The 20,449-nt window shown below is 51.8% G+C and overlaps 3 protein-coding genes across 3 annotated transcripts; 2 read left to right on the top strand and 1 right to left on the bottom strand.

Moving 5' to 3' along the window:
- The first annotated feature begins 216 nt into the window (after positions 1-216).
- Positions 217-12,248, top strand: TGME49_219810 (hypothetical protein). The gene is made up of 8 exons (XM_018779859.1): positions 217-2,889; positions 3,754-3,865; positions 4,373-4,498; positions 4,820-5,254; positions 5,638-5,716; positions 6,244-7,294; positions 7,880-10,989; positions 11,580-12,248. Exons 1-7 carry the CDS (start codon positions 1,959-1,961, stop codon positions 8,044-8,046), a joined length of 2,901 nt encoding a protein of 966 aa, XP_018634786.1. The 5' UTR covers positions 217-1,958; the 3' UTR covers positions 8,047-10,989; positions 11,580-12,248.
- A 1,218-nt stretch (positions 12,249-13,466) lies between these two features.
- Positions 13,467-15,980, top strand: TGME49_219820 (polyubiquitin UbC, putative). The gene has a single exon (XM_002370693.2). It carries the CDS (start codon positions 13,916-13,918, stop codon positions 15,749-15,751), a length of 1,836 nt encoding a protein of 611 aa, XP_002370734.2. The 5' UTR covers positions 13,467-13,915; the 3' UTR covers positions 15,752-15,980.
- A 2,820-nt stretch (positions 15,981-18,800) lies between these two features.
- On the bottom strand, positions 18,801-19,097 carry TGME49_219828 (HMG (high mobility group) box domain-containing protein; the record flags this gene model as incomplete). Its single annotated transcript, XM_018779860.1, has 1 exon — positions 18,801-19,097. The coding sequence occupies one exon, from the start codon at positions 19,095-19,097 to the stop codon at positions 18,801-18,803; it is 297 nt and encodes a 98-aa protein (XP_018634785.1).
- Positions 19,098-20,449: the final 1,352 nt, after the last annotated feature.

The raw sequence follows: 20,449 nt of genomic DNA, 5'->3' as shown, positions 1-20,449 counted from the left end.
GATGTGTGTGCCTGCGGAGATAGCAAACTGGATCTCGCTATCGCTCTCTCCACGTGACACAGAGACGGCTCATACGCCTCAAAGCGCCGCGTTCGAACGTTTCGGCTTATCTTGGAAGAAAACGCGCTGGTGAGACCCAACAAGTTGCATGGTACGCCACATACAGCGATGGGTAGATGTAGATAGTTTTACAGAAGCCGAGAAGGAACCCCGACACATGAAACGGGGTCTGAACAGGCAGAAACGGCGAGGCGAGGGCGTCCTGGGTTGCAGGCGTCCCTGTTTGTCGTCACCTTGCAGCTTTACCGGTGCATACTTCGTGAACGTCACCCACGAAAAACATATTTTTCTGCAAGGTCACAGGCTGTGAGGAGGCGCAGAACCATACGTATTTGTAGAAGATGCTGAGGGATGAAAAGGGACATTCGAGTTGCAGATCGCTTTGGACAACTTCGTTGAGTCAGCTCGGGAATCCTGTGTTTCGTGGAAGTGGCATTGACATGGAAGTGAACGGGAAGATGCATCATTTAGAAGTGAATGGGGGAAGTGTGCGCGGAGACACGCACAATGCAGATACTATGACGAGCATGATTCGTCCGCTAAAAGGGCCAAAGAGAGTGTCCTCCATACGACGCAGCGTCAGGTGTATATTTTCAGCGGGCAACCCCGATGGCTCAAAGCCATGAGTTTGGTGGTCACCCAACTTTGGAAACGAAAACCGTCGGCATGCTCCTCGTCGGTCCCGTATGAATACGCCGTTACGGCACCGCTGACGGGCGACGCACGTCTGCTTCTACGTTTCACACACATTTTTCTACGCAGTTCCGTGCACACGTGTCACACACTTACCTTCGCATCCCTCGCTGCGCACCCCCCTCCGTACAAATACTGAACAAGTGAATAGACGCTTGGCAATAAGGGTGTGAACACCGGACCGACGAGGAGCATGCCGACGGTTTTCGTTTCCAAAGTTGGATGACCACCAAACTCATGGCTTTGAGCCATCGGGGTTGCCCGCTGAAAATATACACCTGACGCTGCGTCGTATGGAGGACACTCTCTTTGGCCCTTTTAGCGGACGAATCATGCTCGTCATAGTATCTGCATTGTGCGTGTCTCCTAGTCAAAGCGGATGTGTTTCCGCTTTTCGTGCCCGTGTGCCACGAGTCCCGGTTTTGCTTGGTAGGCGAACGAGCGCCGGCTTCCTGCGACTGGAACAGAACCAGAGGCATTTGCCCTTTTTCCCAACTTGACGACACAGGCACCGAATATGCGTCCTCGAGTTTTTTCGGGGAACTGTTCTCAGCAAGGCCAGTTCCGTGTGAGTCGTTGGTGTGTGTGTATGTGTGTGTGTGTGTGTCTGGATGACTTAAACTCCCCCCGACGCTCCTCGCGGTAAGCGTGGCTGTGGCATCGATCAGCGTAGCGCGTTTCGCAGCCCCCGAAATTTCGGCAATCCCGAGGCTACTTGAATGGTGAATATGGGCGAGTCTCGCGGATGGTGCCGGATTGTTTGACAGATCCAGTTTGCGTTTGCCCTTTCTTCGAGGTGAAGACGGTTTTGTTTCTCGAGTCACGGCCGAGTCGTGGAGGAAAAAGCCTTGTAGCTGCGGGTCAAACCTGTACGCGGCCGCTGTCCGCGCGTAACGCGAAACCTGAGAGGGCGGCTGCACACGGTCACCGATAAGGGTTTCCCCCCCCCCCCAATCTTTTGGTTGTGCACGACCCATTGCGTCAAATATCGAGTTTTTCACATTCTGTTTCGTTGTATTTCTTGTGGACCGACTCAAAGGCACTCGAATACGTCGCGAGGGTCGCGCCTCAACGCGCCGCGCTGCCGTGGCAGAGACGTGCCAGACTCTTGCGCGCGGGGGCTGTCGCCGTTGCTTGTGCAAGCATTCTGTGCGTCGCGTTTTTTCGAAGCAAGCCCGTGTTTTCTGGCGCTCACTTCTTGTCGCATGCGTTTTCCTCCAGCAAGCTGTCATTCTGCATCCCGAAAAGAAGAGAAGCCCTCGCGAGACGCCGAGATGCAGCCCCGGCTGATCCGGACCGTCCTGGCGACCCCGGGATCGGCGCCAAATAGCGCGCCACTGCGTCCGCGAATCCGCAGACCCTCGTTTTCTTTTTTCCCTCGTTTCTCCAACTCGTTCGCCTCCGCCCGCTGTCTCCTCTTCTTTTCGCTCCTTCTCTTTGTCGCTCTGCCCCCCGCTTTCGCTGCTGTGCGCAGCAACACAGGCACCTCGCGTGAAGCTGGCGAAGTCGACAACGCGCAGCCGGCGGCTGACCCCGAAGTCTCTCGAGCACCGCCCGCCTTGGCGCAGCCGAAAGTTTCCTTCAGAGGCTGGAAGCACGGTTTGTCGAACCGCATCACCCCCATTGTGCAGGTCGAGGATGTTTTGGTTTCCTCGGGCGGCATCAGGCGCCATGGAGATGCCGTGTATGGCGAGGACGCTCGCCTGCGTCTAGGCGAGCCGTACCCCGGCACAGCCGCGCTCGTGAATCTGCTTTCCAGGGGACCGTTCCCCGCCGGGAAGACGCCGCGGAGCAGCATGACGCGACCGATGGTGACTGCCCCCCTCTTCGTCACCCTGCCCTTCCTCCTGTCTGCCTTCGTGCCGGCTTGCCGCCCCGGCGAGTGCAGGCGAAACCACGCGCAGCGTCGCCGCGTCGAGGGCGAAGGCGCCGAGGCCGCAGAGGCAGAGGACAAAACGGAGGACCAGGCTCGGGAGGCCGAAGTCGCGCGAACGCGGGAAGTCGAACTCGAACTCGTCCAACTCATCGTCAAAAAAGACCTCAACGACGCAGTCAACAAGACCACTCGAGAAGCCAGTTCCACGTGGCAAGCCGGTGCTTGGTGGTCAGACCTCCCACCCAGTGTCGACCCGTCCAGTGAGAAAACAGAAAGGGAAAGACACAGAGAGAACGAGACAGAAAACGGCGCAACGACGGAGAGGAGGAGACAGAAAGGATGAGACCGGAGGAGACAGAGAAACAAGAAGGGAGACTTAGAGAAGGGGGAAGAAGAGAGGCGGCGGGGACTCTGGAGGCAGGGGCAGGAGAGGACGAAGCAGCTTGGCGGGAAGGAGAAAAAACACGCATAGAGGCACGGGCCAGGAGGAGAAGGAAGTAGAGGAAGGAACAGGCAGCCGCAGAGTGTTTTGAGACAAACGAGGTGTAGAAGAGCAATGGTGAGGGAAGGGAGACAGAAAAGAGTAGAGGAACAGGAGGGCTGACATACTGCGAAACAGCTCGAGCGCGAAGTTGAGAAGCAGCTAAAGAGGGAAACGATCCAGAAACATACAGAAGAAAGGGTGATTTTTCTTCCGTGTCGTGTCTCTCCTTATCCGTTGCTTCCCTTGACTGTTGGTGCCTTGGCTCCATCTCCACACTTCAGTTTTCTACGTCATCGTCCTCCTCTTCAGCTCGGGCTGTAGCCGTAAACGGTTTCTGCGCTACACTTCACCTTGCTTTCTAAAGCGAGTTGTCTTCCTTCTTGCGCCCCTGCCCACCTTCCCATTTGTCTGCCGTCATCGTGTTTTCTCATCTTGAAATCTGTGCATTTCGTGTGTCTCGTGCCCCCCCTTACCACTCTCTGCGCAAGCGCTCGCAACCGCATCCGTTTCGCTGCTTTTGTTTTTCTTTCGATTCGCAGTTGCGACAGAGTGTCTCTCCTTCTTTGTTTCAATGAGAGCGCGTGTGTACTCTTGCGTCTCCCCAAAACGCGTCCGCGTCTCTCTGTCTCGGTCTGTTCAGAAACGACGCCTCAGCAGGCTGCCACTCACGTCGTTCAACTCTTGCAAGGTGCTGCCCACGCTCTGGGACCCTCGAACTCTTTTGTCTACTTTTTCTCTACCAGCACACCTCGGTAGGTGCCTTCTCCGCGCCATCTCCTCTTGCAAGTTCTTCCCTCTGCTGTCTCGAGGGTCGAAAAAATTCGTGTCTCATCTCCATCTCCCCGCCGAGTGTGCTCTGCAGCTGGACGGGCCGTCTGGTGACTTCAGCGTTTCGACTCTCCTGCGGCAGTGACATTTGGTAGAGCGTATCCACACGCAGGTGTCCGTGCTCTATGCGCTTGCGCAAAAGTGTGTACATACACAAAAGATAATCATTCACAGATATGCATTTGTGTCTGGGTGTTGCAGATGATGTTTTCAGGAGTGTGTCCACGTACAGCTGTGTCGCGGAATTGGGGAGGAGGTCGACGTGTCTGTGCCGTTCTTAGCTCAGGCGCGGTCGTGAGTGCTCAGGCGTGAACAGAAATTTACCGTCGTTCGGGCGCGAGCACCTTGCTACAGGGTGTCCAGTGAATCGTCTCGTGCTTGTCTTTTCTACGTGGGGCGTGTGTTGTTTTTTTTTGGCCTGTTTTTTTCAGGGGTCTCTTGGATGCCTGCGCATCCACGTTTCTCGACCGTAATATCGGCGTGTTCTTGCATGTGCCATCGCTGTCCGCGGAAGACACGGTGTCTCTTCCCCACGAAGCCTTCGTCTTCCCTCTGGCGTAAGTGGGATCTTTTCTTCTTCGACAGAGACAGGCAAAACGTCGAAGGTCTTTCTCCTTCATCGCAGTCAAAGAACTACACAGAAACACCGTTACGTAACCTCCGTACTCGGAGAAAGGCGAGCAAAGGGTTTAGGGGGGCTGTGTCCACAACTGCGCAGGCGTTCTTGCGGTTGTGGAGAGTAGCAATACCAACGGTTATGCCTTTGTATGTCTTGGCGCGCATCCGTGAAGGTTCATGAGTAGTGTAGCAGATAGCGTCTCTCTGGCAAGCCGTTTCCACTCCTGTTTTGTCTCGGTTCTCCGTTTTCTTGTGGCCAGGACCCTGGGACGATCGAGGCCCACGCCTATTCCAGCTGTCGTGTTGACCTACGACGTGACCGCTCGCCAGACCGTGACGGTCGACCGGCCGACGCCTTCTTTGGGAGATGTGTCGCCTGAGCTCTTGGGGAAACTCGCGACGCAGTTGCAGCCGCGGCTTTTGCGAGTTCTGAAGTTCTTTGGGCAGGAACCACGCGCACATGGCCCTCTGCCGGTCATCTTTGTCAGGTTCAGAAATGTAGAAATTCAGCAGATCGTCGATCCGTGGCACGGCCACCCGTCGAGGTATCTGCAGCTGCAGAGAGAGGGGAAAGCTCCCGCTTCCAACAACTTCGCCCGACTCACGCCCGTCCCTCCTGAAGAAGCTTCTGGAAAGGGCCATGCGTTCGACCCCGAGAAACACCTGCAACACGCAGTGCCCATCATGACCTACCGGTAAGAATCAGAGAGACGCCGGGTGGAGAGCGGCGACGAAGATGCAGGAAGAAACTGGAACAAAGACGGGAGGAGTCGACTGGGAAACGCGAGAAGAGAGCGGACACGGAAAATGTGGTCGGCAGGTCTGGTGCGAGGTAAAAGATACGCGAGTTGTCTGTGAGCTGAAGAGGGACAGGTAAGATGAGAGGGGGGGATAGAATACGAGGAGAGAGGGGGAAGGTGACTCAAAACACTTCGACAGAACGGGATGGGGGAAAAAGAAGCGGAGAACAGAACGTGAAAGAAGAAGGCGAGGGAGCACAGAGTCGTTTGTGTCTTGATTTTGCGGGTTGCTTTGCTCACCGCTGATTCGTCCATGCCGGGTCTTTGTCTGCCTTCAGAACGACGGTCTCTGCTGCCGCCCAAGCGCATGTGATGAATCTTATCAGCAGCGCTGACTTTGCAGAACTTGCGATCTTGGTGAGTGATGACAGGGCGTCTGTTCTTCGTTGCGTCGTCTTCCACAGGTTTGCAAGCTGTTTTTTCCACGGGGTCGCTGTAAGTGATGTGAGAATTCACAGCATGGCTATAAAGCAACGCAGCTGGCGACTCAGCGTCTCTGCTTGATTTCCATTCCTGTCACCTGGATATGTGGTTGATTTATTTCCTCGCAGAAGAAAGACAGCTGCTCTTGTCTCTGTTTTTTCGGGTCTGTGTGTTTTCGCGGGAACGTGCGTTTCCGCGTTTGCGATCTATCCTCTCTCTTCCGTTCTGTGCTGTCCCGAACGGGGTGTTGCCCCATCGATCTTTCCGTCTCTCCGGTCTTACCTCCTCGTTCAGGTCTTTTGGTTGCTTTGGGGTGCCGAAGCAAGGCTTGCTTCGGTTAGAGGAGCGGATGCCTGTTGTCGCGACGAATGTTTCTTTGCGTCTATCTCTCTGCAGCCTCACGCAACCGTCAACGAGAGTTGCAGCCGCTAGATGGTTTGCGTTCTGCTTTGTGGCTGCAGACAGTAAAAGACTTGCGTGGTCGCGGGCCACTGTTCCAGCCGGCGACGCACGAGTACGTGTCGGCTCTGAAGAGCGACTGGAAGGTTTATGTGACTCTGGCGAAGACTCCGAACCTGATTGAGGACAAGCAGCTCGCCGAGACCCACGAGTTGATCTTGCGGGCGAACGAGGACTTTTCCGCCGAGCGCATGCACTGCATCAAGAAGTACGTCCTGACGATGAGTCAGGAGGACCCCTTGTTCGACTTCACCAAGACGTTCTGCTACAACTTCCCCGAGGTTCGGTACCCGTCGAGCGCCGGTGGCAGCGAGTTCGTCGCGAATGCGGTGACGGCAGGTCTCGCGCTCCGGGAGCTGTTTAACTTCACAGTCTGGCCCAGTCGGTCGAGACAGGAGAACGAGGACGAGGCGCAGGCCTCCGGTTTGTCCGCCGCCTCGCAGCACGTTCGAGGGGTGCGGCTGCCCTCGCCGCACCCTCCCATGCGCAAAGAAGACAGGCCCGCGAGTCGCGCTGAGGAGGCCCGACGTGCCGTCCTCGAGAGGCCTTTGAGTGGCTCGCTGCTGCAAGCTTCCCAACTCGAAGGCCAGACCTCAGGGGATGCAGATGAGAACGCTGAGAGCCGTCTAGCTAAGAACCAGGAGGTCGTGGAAGAAGGAGCAAGAAGTGTCGACAGTGAAAAGGAAGGTCAGGGTCTAGAAGCCGGTAGCCACGGACAGAGCGAGCACGCAGAGGTCGGTGGGCGTGAGGAAACGCATAGCGAAGAAGGGAAGGGAGCTGCGAAAGCAGTGAGGGAGGAAGAGAATCTGAACAAGCACCAACATGCAGGCACTGTGGCGACTTTCCACGGCACCATTCCCGAGGCGTTCGCACAAAAAATGCAGGAAAACTTCGGTCCCCGATGGATCTCACTGCTCCAACTCCTAGGAAGTGTCAGCCTCACTAACGACTACCTCAGGGTCCTCTCCTGGCTAGCGTCTGAAGCTGATTCCGACGCGATGACACTTCCTGCGAGACGATTACTTGTCCGCCGTGATGCGGAGGTCTCTCTCTGTAAGTCGTGAGTTCAGAACCTGAGCGACGCTGGCGAGTGTGGAACATGTGGCGCAGCGGAGCCCAGTGTGGTCGCGCTTCTACCTCGTGATGCTTGAACACAGGGTTAACAAACGAGTTTGCAGCTCATTCACAAGGGTTGTTTTGTGTGAGGAGGCAAGCTTACTTTGTTTTCAGCTGCGGAAAGGCTACTTTCGACCAGGTGTCGTACATGCCAATCAAACGGATATGGGGGGCAGATCGGCTCGTGTGCGAAGGATGTGACACTAGAGTCCTAGAGTGTGCGTTTGTTTCGCAGTGTTAGAATTCAGGCGCGTAGCATTTTCGTGCTTTGTTCGTCAATAGTTCGATTCGCTCCCAACACCGATAGGAGCCCGCTTCCTGTCTACATTGATGGTTTGTTTTTGTTGGCAGTCCTCTTTGCGCCTCCTCGCAACGAGGAAAGATAAATGTGATCTTTTCTGAGTTTTGAGCCTGACAGACATGATTGACGCGCGCTTTCAGTCAAGAGTGTGGTAAGGGTGAGTCGCTTCGCTCACTTTATGCATAGGCAGTGTGTCTGTGATGTTGACTGTGTTGATACAGCGCTGTCGGCGGCCCTACGGCATCACGTTGCTGTCTTCTACGAAAACCAAGTCGAAGGAAACTTGTCTCACCCAGTTGTGCACAAGCATGAACGACAGTACAAGGTGGCTGAGGAGGGCCTAAGGCGCTTTCTTAGGGATCTTGTTTCCTATTCTTCAAAGAAGTGACTGTGCAGCATCAGTGGTCGTGGAAAAGCACACGAAACCGCACTTTTTGAAAGGCACCCGTACTGATGCCTAACTGTGCAAACCAGCCAAGAATCTTCTCCAGTTCGTGCGAGCGAGAAACTCGCCATTACATTAAGGGGCGACTTCTCACATGTTTGAATCCAGAAGTGTTTCATGCCAGGACCGACGGACGAATACATTCCGTAGCTGGGCGTCGCTTAGCCCTTTTGGGATGCTGCAGGCGATCTGTGTCCATGCCAAAAAGCTTGCGCTCTCTTCGATGTGCACCGCCTACACTCGACGAAGTCTATTAGGTAGCAGCGTGTCCAGAGTGCATTCACGTAGCGGTAATGACGAAGATTTAGCGAAACTTCCAACTACCGCAGAAAGGTTCTGTACAAATGCTCGCATCGAAATCGTCTGGGCATAGCGATAACCTGCGTCCAGGACACATTGCAATATGACGATCGGTCATACTCGAGTTCTGCACGAGCATGTGTCTCTTCCAGCCTCTATTATGGGGGCCCTGTGCGCTGACGCATCCATCACAGACTGCAGACAGTTAGCGGACTTGGTGACAGGCAAACGCAGCGTCTTTCCATGGTGCAATAAATGCTAACTCCTCAGTCATCTGGGAAACCGAGATGTCGCCGTACTCTTCTATGACCGACGTCACAATGAATCGCGAAGTAGTGCGTCTATATGAGATGAAGCATTTTCAGTACATGAATTGAAAGGGTTCGTTCATGGAGTGCGCTTCCAACGAGTTATAGCGTGAATGCGGACTTCGTGGAGTGTCTGCTATCTTTGTAACCAAGTGTTGTTTCTACTGAGCTTGTTTGAGTTCTGTACCCGAATACCGTTAGCCCAACAACGGTAATAATGACTGCATCGACCATCAGACGTTACTTCTGTGTCATGTACACTTGCTGTGGCTCACTGCAACCATCTCATACCAAAACTAGGCAGCCCCCGTCAGTCTTCGACGAAGCACTGTGGGCAAACACTTCTCAAACAGGCTACCCGTCCTTCAGAAGTTCTCTATCGACTTGCCATGGGGTAGAGCTGCATAGCATGCCGGCGCGAAACGGAGTCGTCCGGGCAGCAGCAGTGGTGCGAGCTCGTGCCTGGCTGTCAAAACATTGTTGTTTCGGCGCAACCGGCCTCATGTTCTCTCTTTAAAGAATAAGAGTTTCCTCGGAGCATCTCCGTCGTGACTGCACATGTCACAGAACCCCTAACGCCTGTGTTATAGTTTATAGATACGCGAAACCGTATTGTGACAGGAAACGAGGCGTCGTACTTTTTGCTGATTTGAGACTGACTTCCACCACGAAGTCGTCCGAGCTTCCTGGTGATTCACCTTTGCACACAGAAGTGTTGAGCTCACGATAAGCACACTCCTAAAAATTAAGCATATTGCCAGTCTAGGCCCCGATATCGACTTTCATGAATCTGACAAGGGACTCATTCGTCACAAATCATTCAGTTAATAGCAATAGACACTGCCACTCTATCCCTCTCTGCTGGTACTGTTGGCCTCACATGCAGTCCCCCACATTCGGCGCCTCTACATGAAGTGCCCTGAAGAGGTAATTCATTGCTCCTCAATCTGGAAGGGAACGAAAAAAACAAACGGAAATTGCGCAGCGCACTGATGGCAGCAGGGGAGAACACCGCGGGCACGATCCTGGGTGAAAGAAGAGCTCAGCAGTCGCCAACGTCTGAAACCTCTGAGAACGTTCACGCTCGCATTATGCCAAAAGCTGGCTCAGATGAAATACACAGGTGCAAGCAGTTGAAAAAGGATACTATGGAGATTCCGACTTCCGCGACCGTAAGTGTCTTATCATCTTGCGCCACTCCTTGCTTTCCAGCTTCCTCAGGGCGTTGTATAGCAATCTATATTCCTCTTCAGTCTCCTCGTGATCCAGTCTATACTTGTGACGGTAATAAACGGACGTCAAGTACTCTACTGTGGCGAGGGTGCCCAGAAATGCGGTCAAAGGGGTTGGTGATGAGACAAGAATAGACAACAGCGCCATCCCCATCAGTGTTCCTCCGCGTAGTCGAGGTGGCGGCCTGTATGAAGGCACAGAGGGAACCATCCCATTCGAGAAACGCAAACGCAGTTCTTCTTCCAACAAGTCCTTGTCCTCTGTCAGCTTCTGATCTACTGGAGAATCACCCGCCGACACATATCGTAGCGGGTATTCGCTGATCCCAACGAGTACGATTAGCAACACAGCAATGGAAAGTTTCATTGTTACTATTTCGAAGCGGTTTTGTGCGCAGATGCGAAACATTGATAGTCACACAGGTCTTCTGATTCCCCACTACGCAGCTGCAACATACTCACCGCCTCTCAAAACATCATGAAAAACAAGTAATAGGACGCGAAAAAAAAAAACAAGAACACCTGATGCACGAGTGTTACGCCGCAGAAGGCAGGAACATCCGTGTAAAACTCGTCGTGTCGGAGCATAGCCTCCAGAGACGCCCACTTCATATCGCTAAACGCGGCATTTGGTTCCCCAAATGATAATTATCATACGTTACGGCATGACTCCTGTGAATGAGGCACCGCCTTCCTCACGTAACTCTTCTCGTTGGCGAAAGGTGCCGCACAACAAAGTGTGGCTGCGCAACCTCACTGGAATGCAGAGCGAGACGTTGCGACGCGACGAACCGCTCCACCAATGCGTGACAGGATGCTAGTCTTTAACGGTTTTTCTTCAGCTTGCAGCAAAATTACTATTCTGTTTTTTTGACGGCCCGGCACTGCCCTACGCGAAATGTGATTTGTCGCGGCAGTTGCGGGGTCTCCCCGGTTGCCCGGATACCAGAGTAGGCCGAGAGGCAGTGGCCAGCAACGTTGTAGACTACCAAGCATCGATCGCGACTTCTCTCACAAATCTGTTAGTCCTGAAGCCCTTACAGGAAGTAAGCGGCAGCAAAATGAAAACTACACTCGGTACCTTCTTGTAAAAGTGTTCCAGCGCAAGCGTCGCCTTCAAATTACACATTTCGAACTTTCGACCGCTTCACGGGTGCGGTGTAGCACACAACGTATTCATCGTAGCAGCAGTTCTGTCTCTAGTGGCCTTCAACTAGACATCGAATGAACGACGCTATGGTACCATGAGCATCCTTTCTGCCTACACTGAGAGTATATATGATAGTGAAGGGTGATGCAATATTTCGAATAAAAACTGTCGTGTGAAGCAACTAGTTAGGAATGAGTGTTTGAGAAAGTATATCTCATGCCGGAGGTGTTTCGTTGGGACGAGGGGTGGACAGCGCTCTTAGTTTTAAAATGCATCCTCATTCACACACAGGGGTGATCTATGTCCTGTTCTTCATCATCGGAACAAAAACAAGCCATCCCTTCCAATGACTCTTATTTGGGGGGCTGCCTTGGGGCCAAGCCAGGCGTTTGCGGGACTTCGACTATAAATTTTGGAGAGGGACACGTTGTCGCCACCAGCAACTCTCACTGCCCCACTTGAGTTTTTGTGTTTCTTGCTTCACAGGGCTCACGACGCCGAGAACGCTGTCTAATGTCAAGGGGAAGAGGACTAGCATACCTCGGGGCAACCGAGGAGCCTTCATTCGACAGCGTCTCGCTCCTCTTGGTACAAATCAGCAATTTGTCTTTTGAAAGAGATACCGCCCTTTTGTCTCTTGAATGCCCATCGGTAGAATCCCCCTGACGAACAGATTCTAGTGAATAGCGTCTTCTGTTCGACCACCACCTTCAGTCAAACGGTATCGCGAAGAAGTGGTGACGAGGTCGGAACAGATGATGTGCCCAAAATCCAGATTCGGGTTGCATATAGGTTGTGCTCGTGGTTCTTTCCTGAATCGTGTGCTCGGAACATGGCCGCTTTCACTGAGTGGGGACACCTTTACATCCTTCCACACGTCCCTTTATTCTATTAAATTGGCTATAAGATGATAGCCAACCTAAAGCATCACATTCACCCAGATTTACATAAACTACCTTTTTCTGGGGAGTATAAACTACGAGTCTGACTACTTGTTCAGATCTTGCTGACCTCTGCTCACGGCAGGGGGATGAACATTCAGTGGTTGAACTGGAAACAGCTTCACGTGCACAGATGCTCGTGGCCTGGCGGACGTCGTACCACCCTGGGGCGAACTGCAACGTACCATATCTAAATACGAGGACTGGAGGCGACAACAGAGGATTTTTTCCACCACCGCAACTTCCCTGTGACAAAAGTTGGCAGCAAACGGCGGAAAAACTCCGAAAAAATGCCGGTGGACTAATCGCTCAGTGGATTGTCAGATTCATCTGTGACCTACGAATGATGCACCGCCCCTAACGATTGCCTCAACGGCGACGTGGCGCCTGAGTAAAAGGCGAGAATTGCCAGGGTTTGTCTTGATTTCAAGTGTCCATCGCCTACCACTGTTTCCGCCGACATGCGGGACCCTACCTACTCAGCACATCTCTACAATGTCTCTTTATCGGCAAGAATCTCCAACCCATAACTCTCTGTCTCTAATGCGTGGAGCCTCATGCTCCACATTTCTAACGAAATTATGAACGCCGAAAGGCAGCATTGTCACACAGGAAAAAGCGTATGATACGCTTTTGTCCTAGTGGGATTGTCTTTTTGACACACCAGTACCGGCGCTTTTGCGCAGCAGTCCACTGCGAGCGAGTGATAAATCGACATAGTCTAAGACGAAAATAGGTGATAAATCGACATAGTCTAAGACGAAAATAGTCTGTCACGCAGACGAGAGAATGAACCACAATGTGGCACTCTGCAGTCGTCTTTGCGAAAGGGGGGTCGCCCCGCAGTGAAGGAAACTCGCTCCCCAAGAGTGACTGTTCTAATTCAGTGGACCATAGTTTGCGCGCAAACGTACCCTTAAACGTGTTAGATTCGTCCGCATCGTGAAAGACGGCAAAGGAAAGAAAGCGTGCAGAAATTCCCGTGCGCCTGTGCTTCCACGATAAATAACCAGCACACCATAGCATCGCCAGGACGCACGGCTCGCTGTGTTACTGTGACCTTGAAACAAAGGCCATTTGGTGAGCAAACTGTTCTGAAAGAAAAGGCTGCGTCCTTCAGGCGCCGTTTGGTGCTCTGTGAACGTCAATACTCCACAGTACGTCAGACGCAAATTCGCTTTACGGCGCCTTCCAACCCAAACAATCGCCAAGAGGTTGGATGATTAGAAGACGCCACCCTTTCGGTCTTATGGACGAACATGAGCAGAGGACGCGCGCAGCGCGCACTGCCACACTGCAGAAGTGCCGAAAGTTGCGGCACCCAGCTGCTACTTCCCCTAGGTCGGAGTTTGGAACTCATGCGAACAGCCCGATCATCCGGCCGCTCAGGCGTCACTACACCGTGGAAGAGTGGCAGTGGTTTGAGCCAGTCAGTTGTTTGTATTTTTGGGGTCTCAGCGTCTCGTAAGTTGATATCAATTCCGGCAATTCTGTCGGATTTCTTTCCTGCTTGAAATATTTAAGCAGTTTCTATTGCTTTACCATCCCTCTCAGGGAAAAACACTGTGCGCCTGCTGCTTCTTAGTGGCCTTGCCGTTCGCCGGACGTCTGTTGCCAAGCGGACGCTACCCGTTTTGGCCGGTGGTTTGCCTTCTCTTTTGGCCGTTTCGTAACTTGCCGCTTAGGCTTGTATCTACACGGCTGACAAGCCGGCTTATTTCTTCCTGGACTAGACGTGACCGATTCACGGTTGCTTTTTTTATCGTTGCCTTTACGGTGCCCTTCCTCGCTTGTATATACAGACTTCCTCAACTCTTTCATCTGCTGCAACGTACTTTTTTTGGCTAAATCACCTTCTATTATAGTGTCTCTATCGCCAAAATGCAGATCTTTGTGAAGACTCTTACCGGGAAGACCATCACGCTTGATGTTGAGCCGTCAGACACCATCGAGAACGTGAAGGCAAAGATCCAGGACAAGGAAGGTATTCCCCCTGATCAGCAGCGTCTGATTTTTGCTGGCAAGCAGTTGGAGGACGGCCGAACTCTGTCCGACTACAACATTCAGAAGGAGTCGACTCTCCACTTGGTTTTGCGTCTTCGCGGAGGAATGCAGATCTTTGTGAAGACTCTTACCGGGAAGACCATCACGCTTGATGTTGAGCCGTCAGACACCATCGAGAACGTGAAGGCAAAGATCCAGGACAAGGAAGGTATTCCCCCTGATCAGCAGCGTCTGATTTTTGCTGGCAAGCAGTTGGAGGACGGCCGAACTCTGTCCGACTACAACATTCAGAAGGAGTCGACTCTCCACTTGGTTCTGCGTCTTCGCGGAGGAATGCAGATCTTTGTGAAGACTCTTACCGGGAAGACCATCACGCTTGATGTTGAGCCGTCAGACACCATCGAGAACGTGAAGGCAAAGATCCAGGACAAGGAAGGTATTCCCCCTGATCAGCAGCGTCTGATTTTTGCTGGCAAGCAGTTGGAGGACGGCCGAACTCTGTCCGACTACAACATTCAGAAGGAGTCGACTCTCCACTTGGTTTTGCGTCTTCGCGGAGGAATGCAGATCTTTGTGAAGACTCTTACCGGGAAGACCATCACGCTTGATGTTGAGCCGTCAGACACCATCGAGAACGTGAAGGCAAAGATCCAGGACAAGGAAGGTATTCCCCCTGATCAGCAGCGTCTGATTTTTGCTGGCAAGCAGTTGGAGGACGGCCGAACTCTGTCCGACTACAACATTCAGAAGGAGTCGACTCTCCACTTGGTTTTGCGTCTTCGCGGAGGAATGCAGATCTTTGTGAAGACTCTTACCGGGAAGACCATCACGCTTGATGTTGAGCCGTCAGACACCATCGAGAACGTGAAGGCAAAGATCCAGGACAAGGAAGGTATTCCCCCTGATCAGCAGCGTCTGATTTTTGCTGGCAAGCAGTTGGAGGACGGCCGAACTCTGTCCGACTACAACATTCAGAAGGAGTCGACTCTCCACTTGGTTTTGCGTCTTCGCGGAGGAATGCAGATCTTTGTGAAGACTCTTACCGGGAAGACCATCACGCTTGATGTTGAGCCGTCAGACACCATCGAGAACGTGAAGGCAAAGATCCAGGACAAGGAAGGTATTCCCCCTGATCAGCAGCGTCTGATTTTTGCTGGCAAGCAGTTGGAGGACGGCCGAACTCTGTCCGACTACAACATTCAGAAGGAGTCGACTCTCCACTTGGTTTTGCGTCTTCGCGGAGGAATGCAGATCTTTGTGAAGACTCTTACCGGGAAGACCATCACGCTTGATGTTGAGCCGTCAGACACCATCGAGAACGTGAAGGCAAAGATCCAGGACAAGGAAGGTATTCCCCCTGATCAGCAGCGTCTGATTTTTGCTGGCAAGCAGTTGGAGGACGGCCGAACTCTGTCCGACTACAACATTCAGAAGGAGTCGACTCTCCACTTGGTTCTGCGTCTTCGCGGAGGAATGCAGATCTTTGTGAAGACTCTTACCGGGAAGACCATCACGCTTGATGTTGAGCCGTCAGACACCATCGAGAACGTGAAGGCAAAGATCCAGGACAAGGAAGGTATTCCCCCTGATCAGCAGCGTCTGATTTTTGCTGGCAAGCAGTTGGAGGACGGCCGAACTCTGTCCGACTACAACATTCAGAAGGAGTCGACTCTCCACTTGGTTTTGCGTCTTCGTGGTGGTGGTTCTAGATAGTTCTCGTCTTTTCTGAAGCTGCATTGTAACGAGATTTGGTCGTTTCGAGAGGTAACGATGGTTGGTTCGCGGGTTGCCACTTGTGTACAACAACTTTGAGGGAACAGAGATTCTTTTTTGGCTGTTCGCAAGAGTGCGATTGACGTCCCGCCTGCATGGTCTTCTGTAGTCATCGCGACTCGAAAGATTCAGGTTTTTCGCCAGAGATAGGGGGAAAGTATTTGACCCCACAGATTTGTCGTAACCTTCTGAGGGTTCGACGCCAAGGTTCTGTTATTAAGCGTCTCCCATGATGCCATGGAGTCCTTTTTTGAGCGGTTGTAGATGTCGCAGCCAAGTCAGTGAAGAAACAGGCTTTGTGCGTTTTTTTAGTTTTACGTAGATGAAGTAGGAAGCCTGACAGGTAGAGTCCGACAGCATTCTCCATCACTGAAGCAACCCGGCAAGAACTCTGCTGGTGACTGCCTTACTAATGCATGAAAGTGGTTAGCACAACAGGTACGCAGGTGTGCGTTGAACCTCTCTTGCAAACGCTACAGCTTTATAAAGTGCATTCAGAGTCAAGTAAGAGTGAAGCTCAACTAGTAGTAGGGGTAAGGCGTGTGCCACCGGCTGCATCTAAGAGATGAAAATACGAGTATCGACTCGCGCAATTAGGAACGAGCGGCATCGACCTCGCCCATAAACCCCTTCGAATAGTGGCGGTATAACGTGAGGAGGCGGCCTTGCCAACTTACCAAGCGAACCAGTCTCTGCTTACAGTAGACAGGGTTCCAGGGGCACACTGGTAGTTTGACGGTTCCTGGCCTGTCCGTTTCTTTAAGACGTAGGTAGCCTTAGTACGTATGAGCTTGGAGAAACGAATCTAGAGTTAAGATCGCAATAACTTGCTGAAGGACAGCCTCTGGAAGGTGGGAGTGACTACATGAGAAGCTTGAGGAGGTGCTTTTTCCCATTCGCTTGACTCTCAAAGCGCTGCGACACACATCCGTATTTTTCATGTCTTGCACAAGCGTAGAAATGGGGGGCCAATCCTGCTGGAATCAACTCAATCGCACAGGCAAAAGAAAGGGGAATTCTCTGGCGTGGGAACGATAATATATCAGGATTTCGAAATCCTGCAAATCTGAAGGTGCAGATTCCGTACAGTCGTAGCGATGTGCTTCCATCTAATCCGTGGGATTATCTCTTCATAAACGCATCCGTGACAGACGTTGTTATTCTGTGATGCGGTGGCACAGGGTGTTTCCCATTCGCCGCATGGGAGTCAGGCGACTCCGGAAAGGGCACTGTAAATAACATGCGAAGATGCCGACAGTGGAACGCAACCTCAAGCATACGCATCCTAGTTTCTCTGTCCTGTAGGTATATCTGAAGGGAAAGTAGCAAGAGCTTGGCTACTCTACTACAACGGTAGAATGCTTGCACGTGGATAACATATAGAATGATTAACCTCTTAAGTTCCACTAGTAAAAATTGAGACTGGTGTTCTTTATGTGTTGGAGCAGTACAAGGGGATCAGTGGGCGAGGGGTGAGCAGGAATAGATGAGAAAAGCCATTCGTTGTTTCGTATCATGCTATGTCAGCTGCTTTTCACACTAATGCTCCTTTCCTCTGTCCGTGCGTTGTTTACTTATTTGAGGAATAAGGTGCAACAATCGCGGCGATCTTCACGGGGAACGATTGCCAACTCACGTGTCTATCTTTCGACTGTTGACGGCAGGCTGCCGTCTCACGACACCGCGTATTGGCTTGCCTTTTTCCGGTTTTTCACTACCTTTATCAAAAAGAAAAAGGCATAAAATTGAGGGGACTTTGGGACTTTCCATGAGGGCACAACGGTTTAGAGAGCAGAGCCTCGGTCATAGGTACGCAGACAAAGTTCCGCCTGCGTTGGCTACTACGTTTGCCATTGCCAGCAGATCACTTCTGCAACCGACCCGAAAGTATGTTACCTCCAGCCCGCGACCCAGTGTGCTATCTATCTAGGCTACATCAAGTGTGGATAATACTGAGGATATCTAAATGTAAAACGTCAAACCTCTCAGTCTACAGAGGATAGCAAGATGGGGCCACCGTTTTGACAAAAAAGCCCGGCGAAAGACGCGGTCAATTTATAGACGATGGGGAGCAGCCATTGATTCAGGATCACTGACTGAGAGCGAAATCTGTGTCTCAGAAACAGTCGGATGTGCGTCCTCGAATGGTTCTATGGCTGAGGAGGAAAACAGCAAATAGTATTTTGTGCTACGCTTGGCGGCAGCACAGTGCTCTATGACGTGGAGCCGTTGCTGTGACTGTCAGTGCCATTCTCTGTACAGTTGTGGATGGCCTTGAGAGCAACATGGTGTACGTATTCTTACTGCCATTGTTTTGATGAGTTGAGAAGACCGCTGATAACAGACAGTTATGTTACATTAGACAGAAACCGCGTTTAAATTTTGTGTATTGCCGCCTGAAAATCCTCTAGGGCCGGCTTCGGTCACATGCAGTGTAAACTTAGGTCTAGTTGTCTCCGTAAATGAACCACCTAACTGCAACGTACGGCCGAGGTTCGAAAAGTGGCAGCACGGGGAAGGTGGTGTCACCGTTTCTACACAGAACTGCGGCACGAGAGTAGCTGGCCCATTTTGCGTTTCTGTCTTGAATAATGAGGCATTGCATTGACAGCAGGTTGCCTTGTAGAGGAATGTTTAGCAGTGTATTCACTGCAAATAGTTTGTCTGACAAGCAGGCCAAGAAATGAAGAAAAACTATCCCTCGGGCACCCTTTCGGTATACACTTTGGTGACGCGTTTGGCACACACTCGCACCTCCGAGTTTTCTTCTTTTCTTTAGACTGGGAAATAATTGTAGGTCTCGGTTTCGTAGGACCTGAACCCGAGACGAAGAACCACATATAGAACAGGAAATTTAAGACCCTGTTGCCTGAATTGACTGCCAACGAAGAAATGTTGCAACGCCACGAGTCTAAGATCTTTCCACCCACCCACACGATTATAAACTGTGGATCTGCCCCGGCCTCTCCCAAGTTTGCGTCCGAGTCATTCATTTCTTCTTGTTGTAGAGAGACATTTCACGTTGATATCTGATCTTCTCTTGCTCAGCTTTCTTTTGGTAAGTCATTTTCTGCGATGAGCTTAGCTTTGCCCATTCCTCGCCGATCATCTTCCCCACCTTGCCGATGTCGGACTTGAGAGTAGGCTGTTTCTTGAGGATTTCGGCCCGCTTGTCCTTTGCGAAAAACATGTAAGACGAAAGAGGCTTCTTGGGTGCGTTGGGGTCCTTCTTTGCGCGCTTCTTCTTCCCCTCTGTTCCCTTCTTTGTCACCTTCTTCGGTGCCATTTTGCCTCGCACTCGCACAGACGACAGTTCTAGGTTCGCGGCCTCGCGTTTCTCTAGATACGGGAGAAAAGATGTGCAGGCTACACAGAGCGTTTTCTTTGGGAAGAGCACTGTTCATAGGAAGCAACACATCCAACACCCACCTGGCCTCAAAAGATAAAAGAGAAGAGAGTGAAAAGTCAAAGATCTGATTGTGGCTACGCCGGGCATACTCGTAGTGCAGAAAAGGTGCCAGATCACTGCCGCGTGCCAGGACGGGGAGTGGAGCGCGGCCCCGCGCTCGCGTGGCCTTCCACACGCGAGTGACCGAAGAAGAAGCGCCGTGGGCCATCTAACTGATCCAACTGGTGTTTCGGGACACTTTGCGTGCCCCGTTACTTCGTGAAAGAGCTGTTCTTTATGCGAAATCGCGGCCGCGAAAATAGGCGACAAACAACTCTTACGCACATCTCATGCTGATGCACCGCGTTGCAACGCTTCTTTCGGTCCTCTGTAGGACACTCATACACGAGACAGCTGTAACTTGCAACAAACACGCAGAACATGCGAACCTCAATTCGTCCAAAGATGGGTTTGGTGCTTTTTTTGTCAACCGACATAAGTGTTGTCAGGAGACGGACACTTAAATTGCCGCTGAACCACCGACGTAGACTTGCGTCGTGTTCTACAGAAAAATCGGCCTCGGCGTGCCGTCCAGAAGCAGAATGAATTTACACACGACAGTCCGATATGCTTGCTATTGAAAAATGTAACTAATAGTATGTGCACTAGATACAACAAAGAGCGACCATACGATGAAATGTTGCGTGTCGTGCAGAAACAAGTTGAGTAAGGCAGTTTTTTCATTGGACGCAAAATAGGTCAAACTCCTCAAAACGGACAGGCTAGTGTCTCGTCCGACTGAATGTACATTTTCTGGCGAAACATGGCCGAGAAAGGTCACGGTGACCTGAAGTTGTGCTGGGTTTTGACATGGTCTGTCAAAGAAACGCATGCACACGGGACACGGACTCGAACATGACTACTTTGGGGAAATTCCAACATCCATGACGCATACAGAAAGAAAATCAGTGCTTTGAAAAAGTGCAAACCTTATGCGGAACGCGACCTACGTGCAAAGTAAGATGAACACAGATTTGTAAGACAGGCATCAGAAACCTGTTTTCAGGCACACGCATTCTCATCCCTGCGCTAACACCTAGACTATTTCTGCATATGCAACCTGGTCACACGCATACAGCAGATCGGGCGCTGTCTTCAAAAGTGATGAGGTGTACATCGGACTACAGGATAACTCTTCACAGAAAACAACTTCCCGAAAGAATTGCTACTACAGATTTTTAAGCGATTCT

Source organism: Toxoplasma gondii, chromosome XII (assembly GCF_000006565.2).
Source record: "Toxoplasma gondii ME49 chromosome XII, whole genome shotgun sequence".
Taxonomy (NCBI): Eukaryota; Apicomplexa; class Conoidasida; order Eucoccidiorida; family Sarcocystidae; genus Toxoplasma; species Toxoplasma gondii.
This window is presented reverse-complemented; position numbering and strand designations above follow the sequence as displayed.

Coding starts and splice junctions, on each gene's coding strand:
- TGME49_219810 (XM_018779859.1), top strand. CDS start 1,959: ATGCGTTTTCCTCCAGCAAGCTGTCATTCTGCATCCCGAAAAGAAGAG. Junction 3,866..4,372: donor TTCTCTACCAGCACACCTCG/GTAGGTGCCTTC, acceptor TGTTTTTTTCAG/GGGTCTCTTGGATGCCTGCG. Junction 5,717..6,243: donor TTGCAGAACTTGCGATCTTG/GTGAGTGATGAC, acceptor TTGTGGCTGCAG/ACAGTAAAAGACTTGCGTGG.
- TGME49_219820 (XM_002370693.2), top strand. CDS start 13,916: ATGCAGATCTTTGTGAAGACTCTTACCGGGAAGACCATCACGCTTGAT.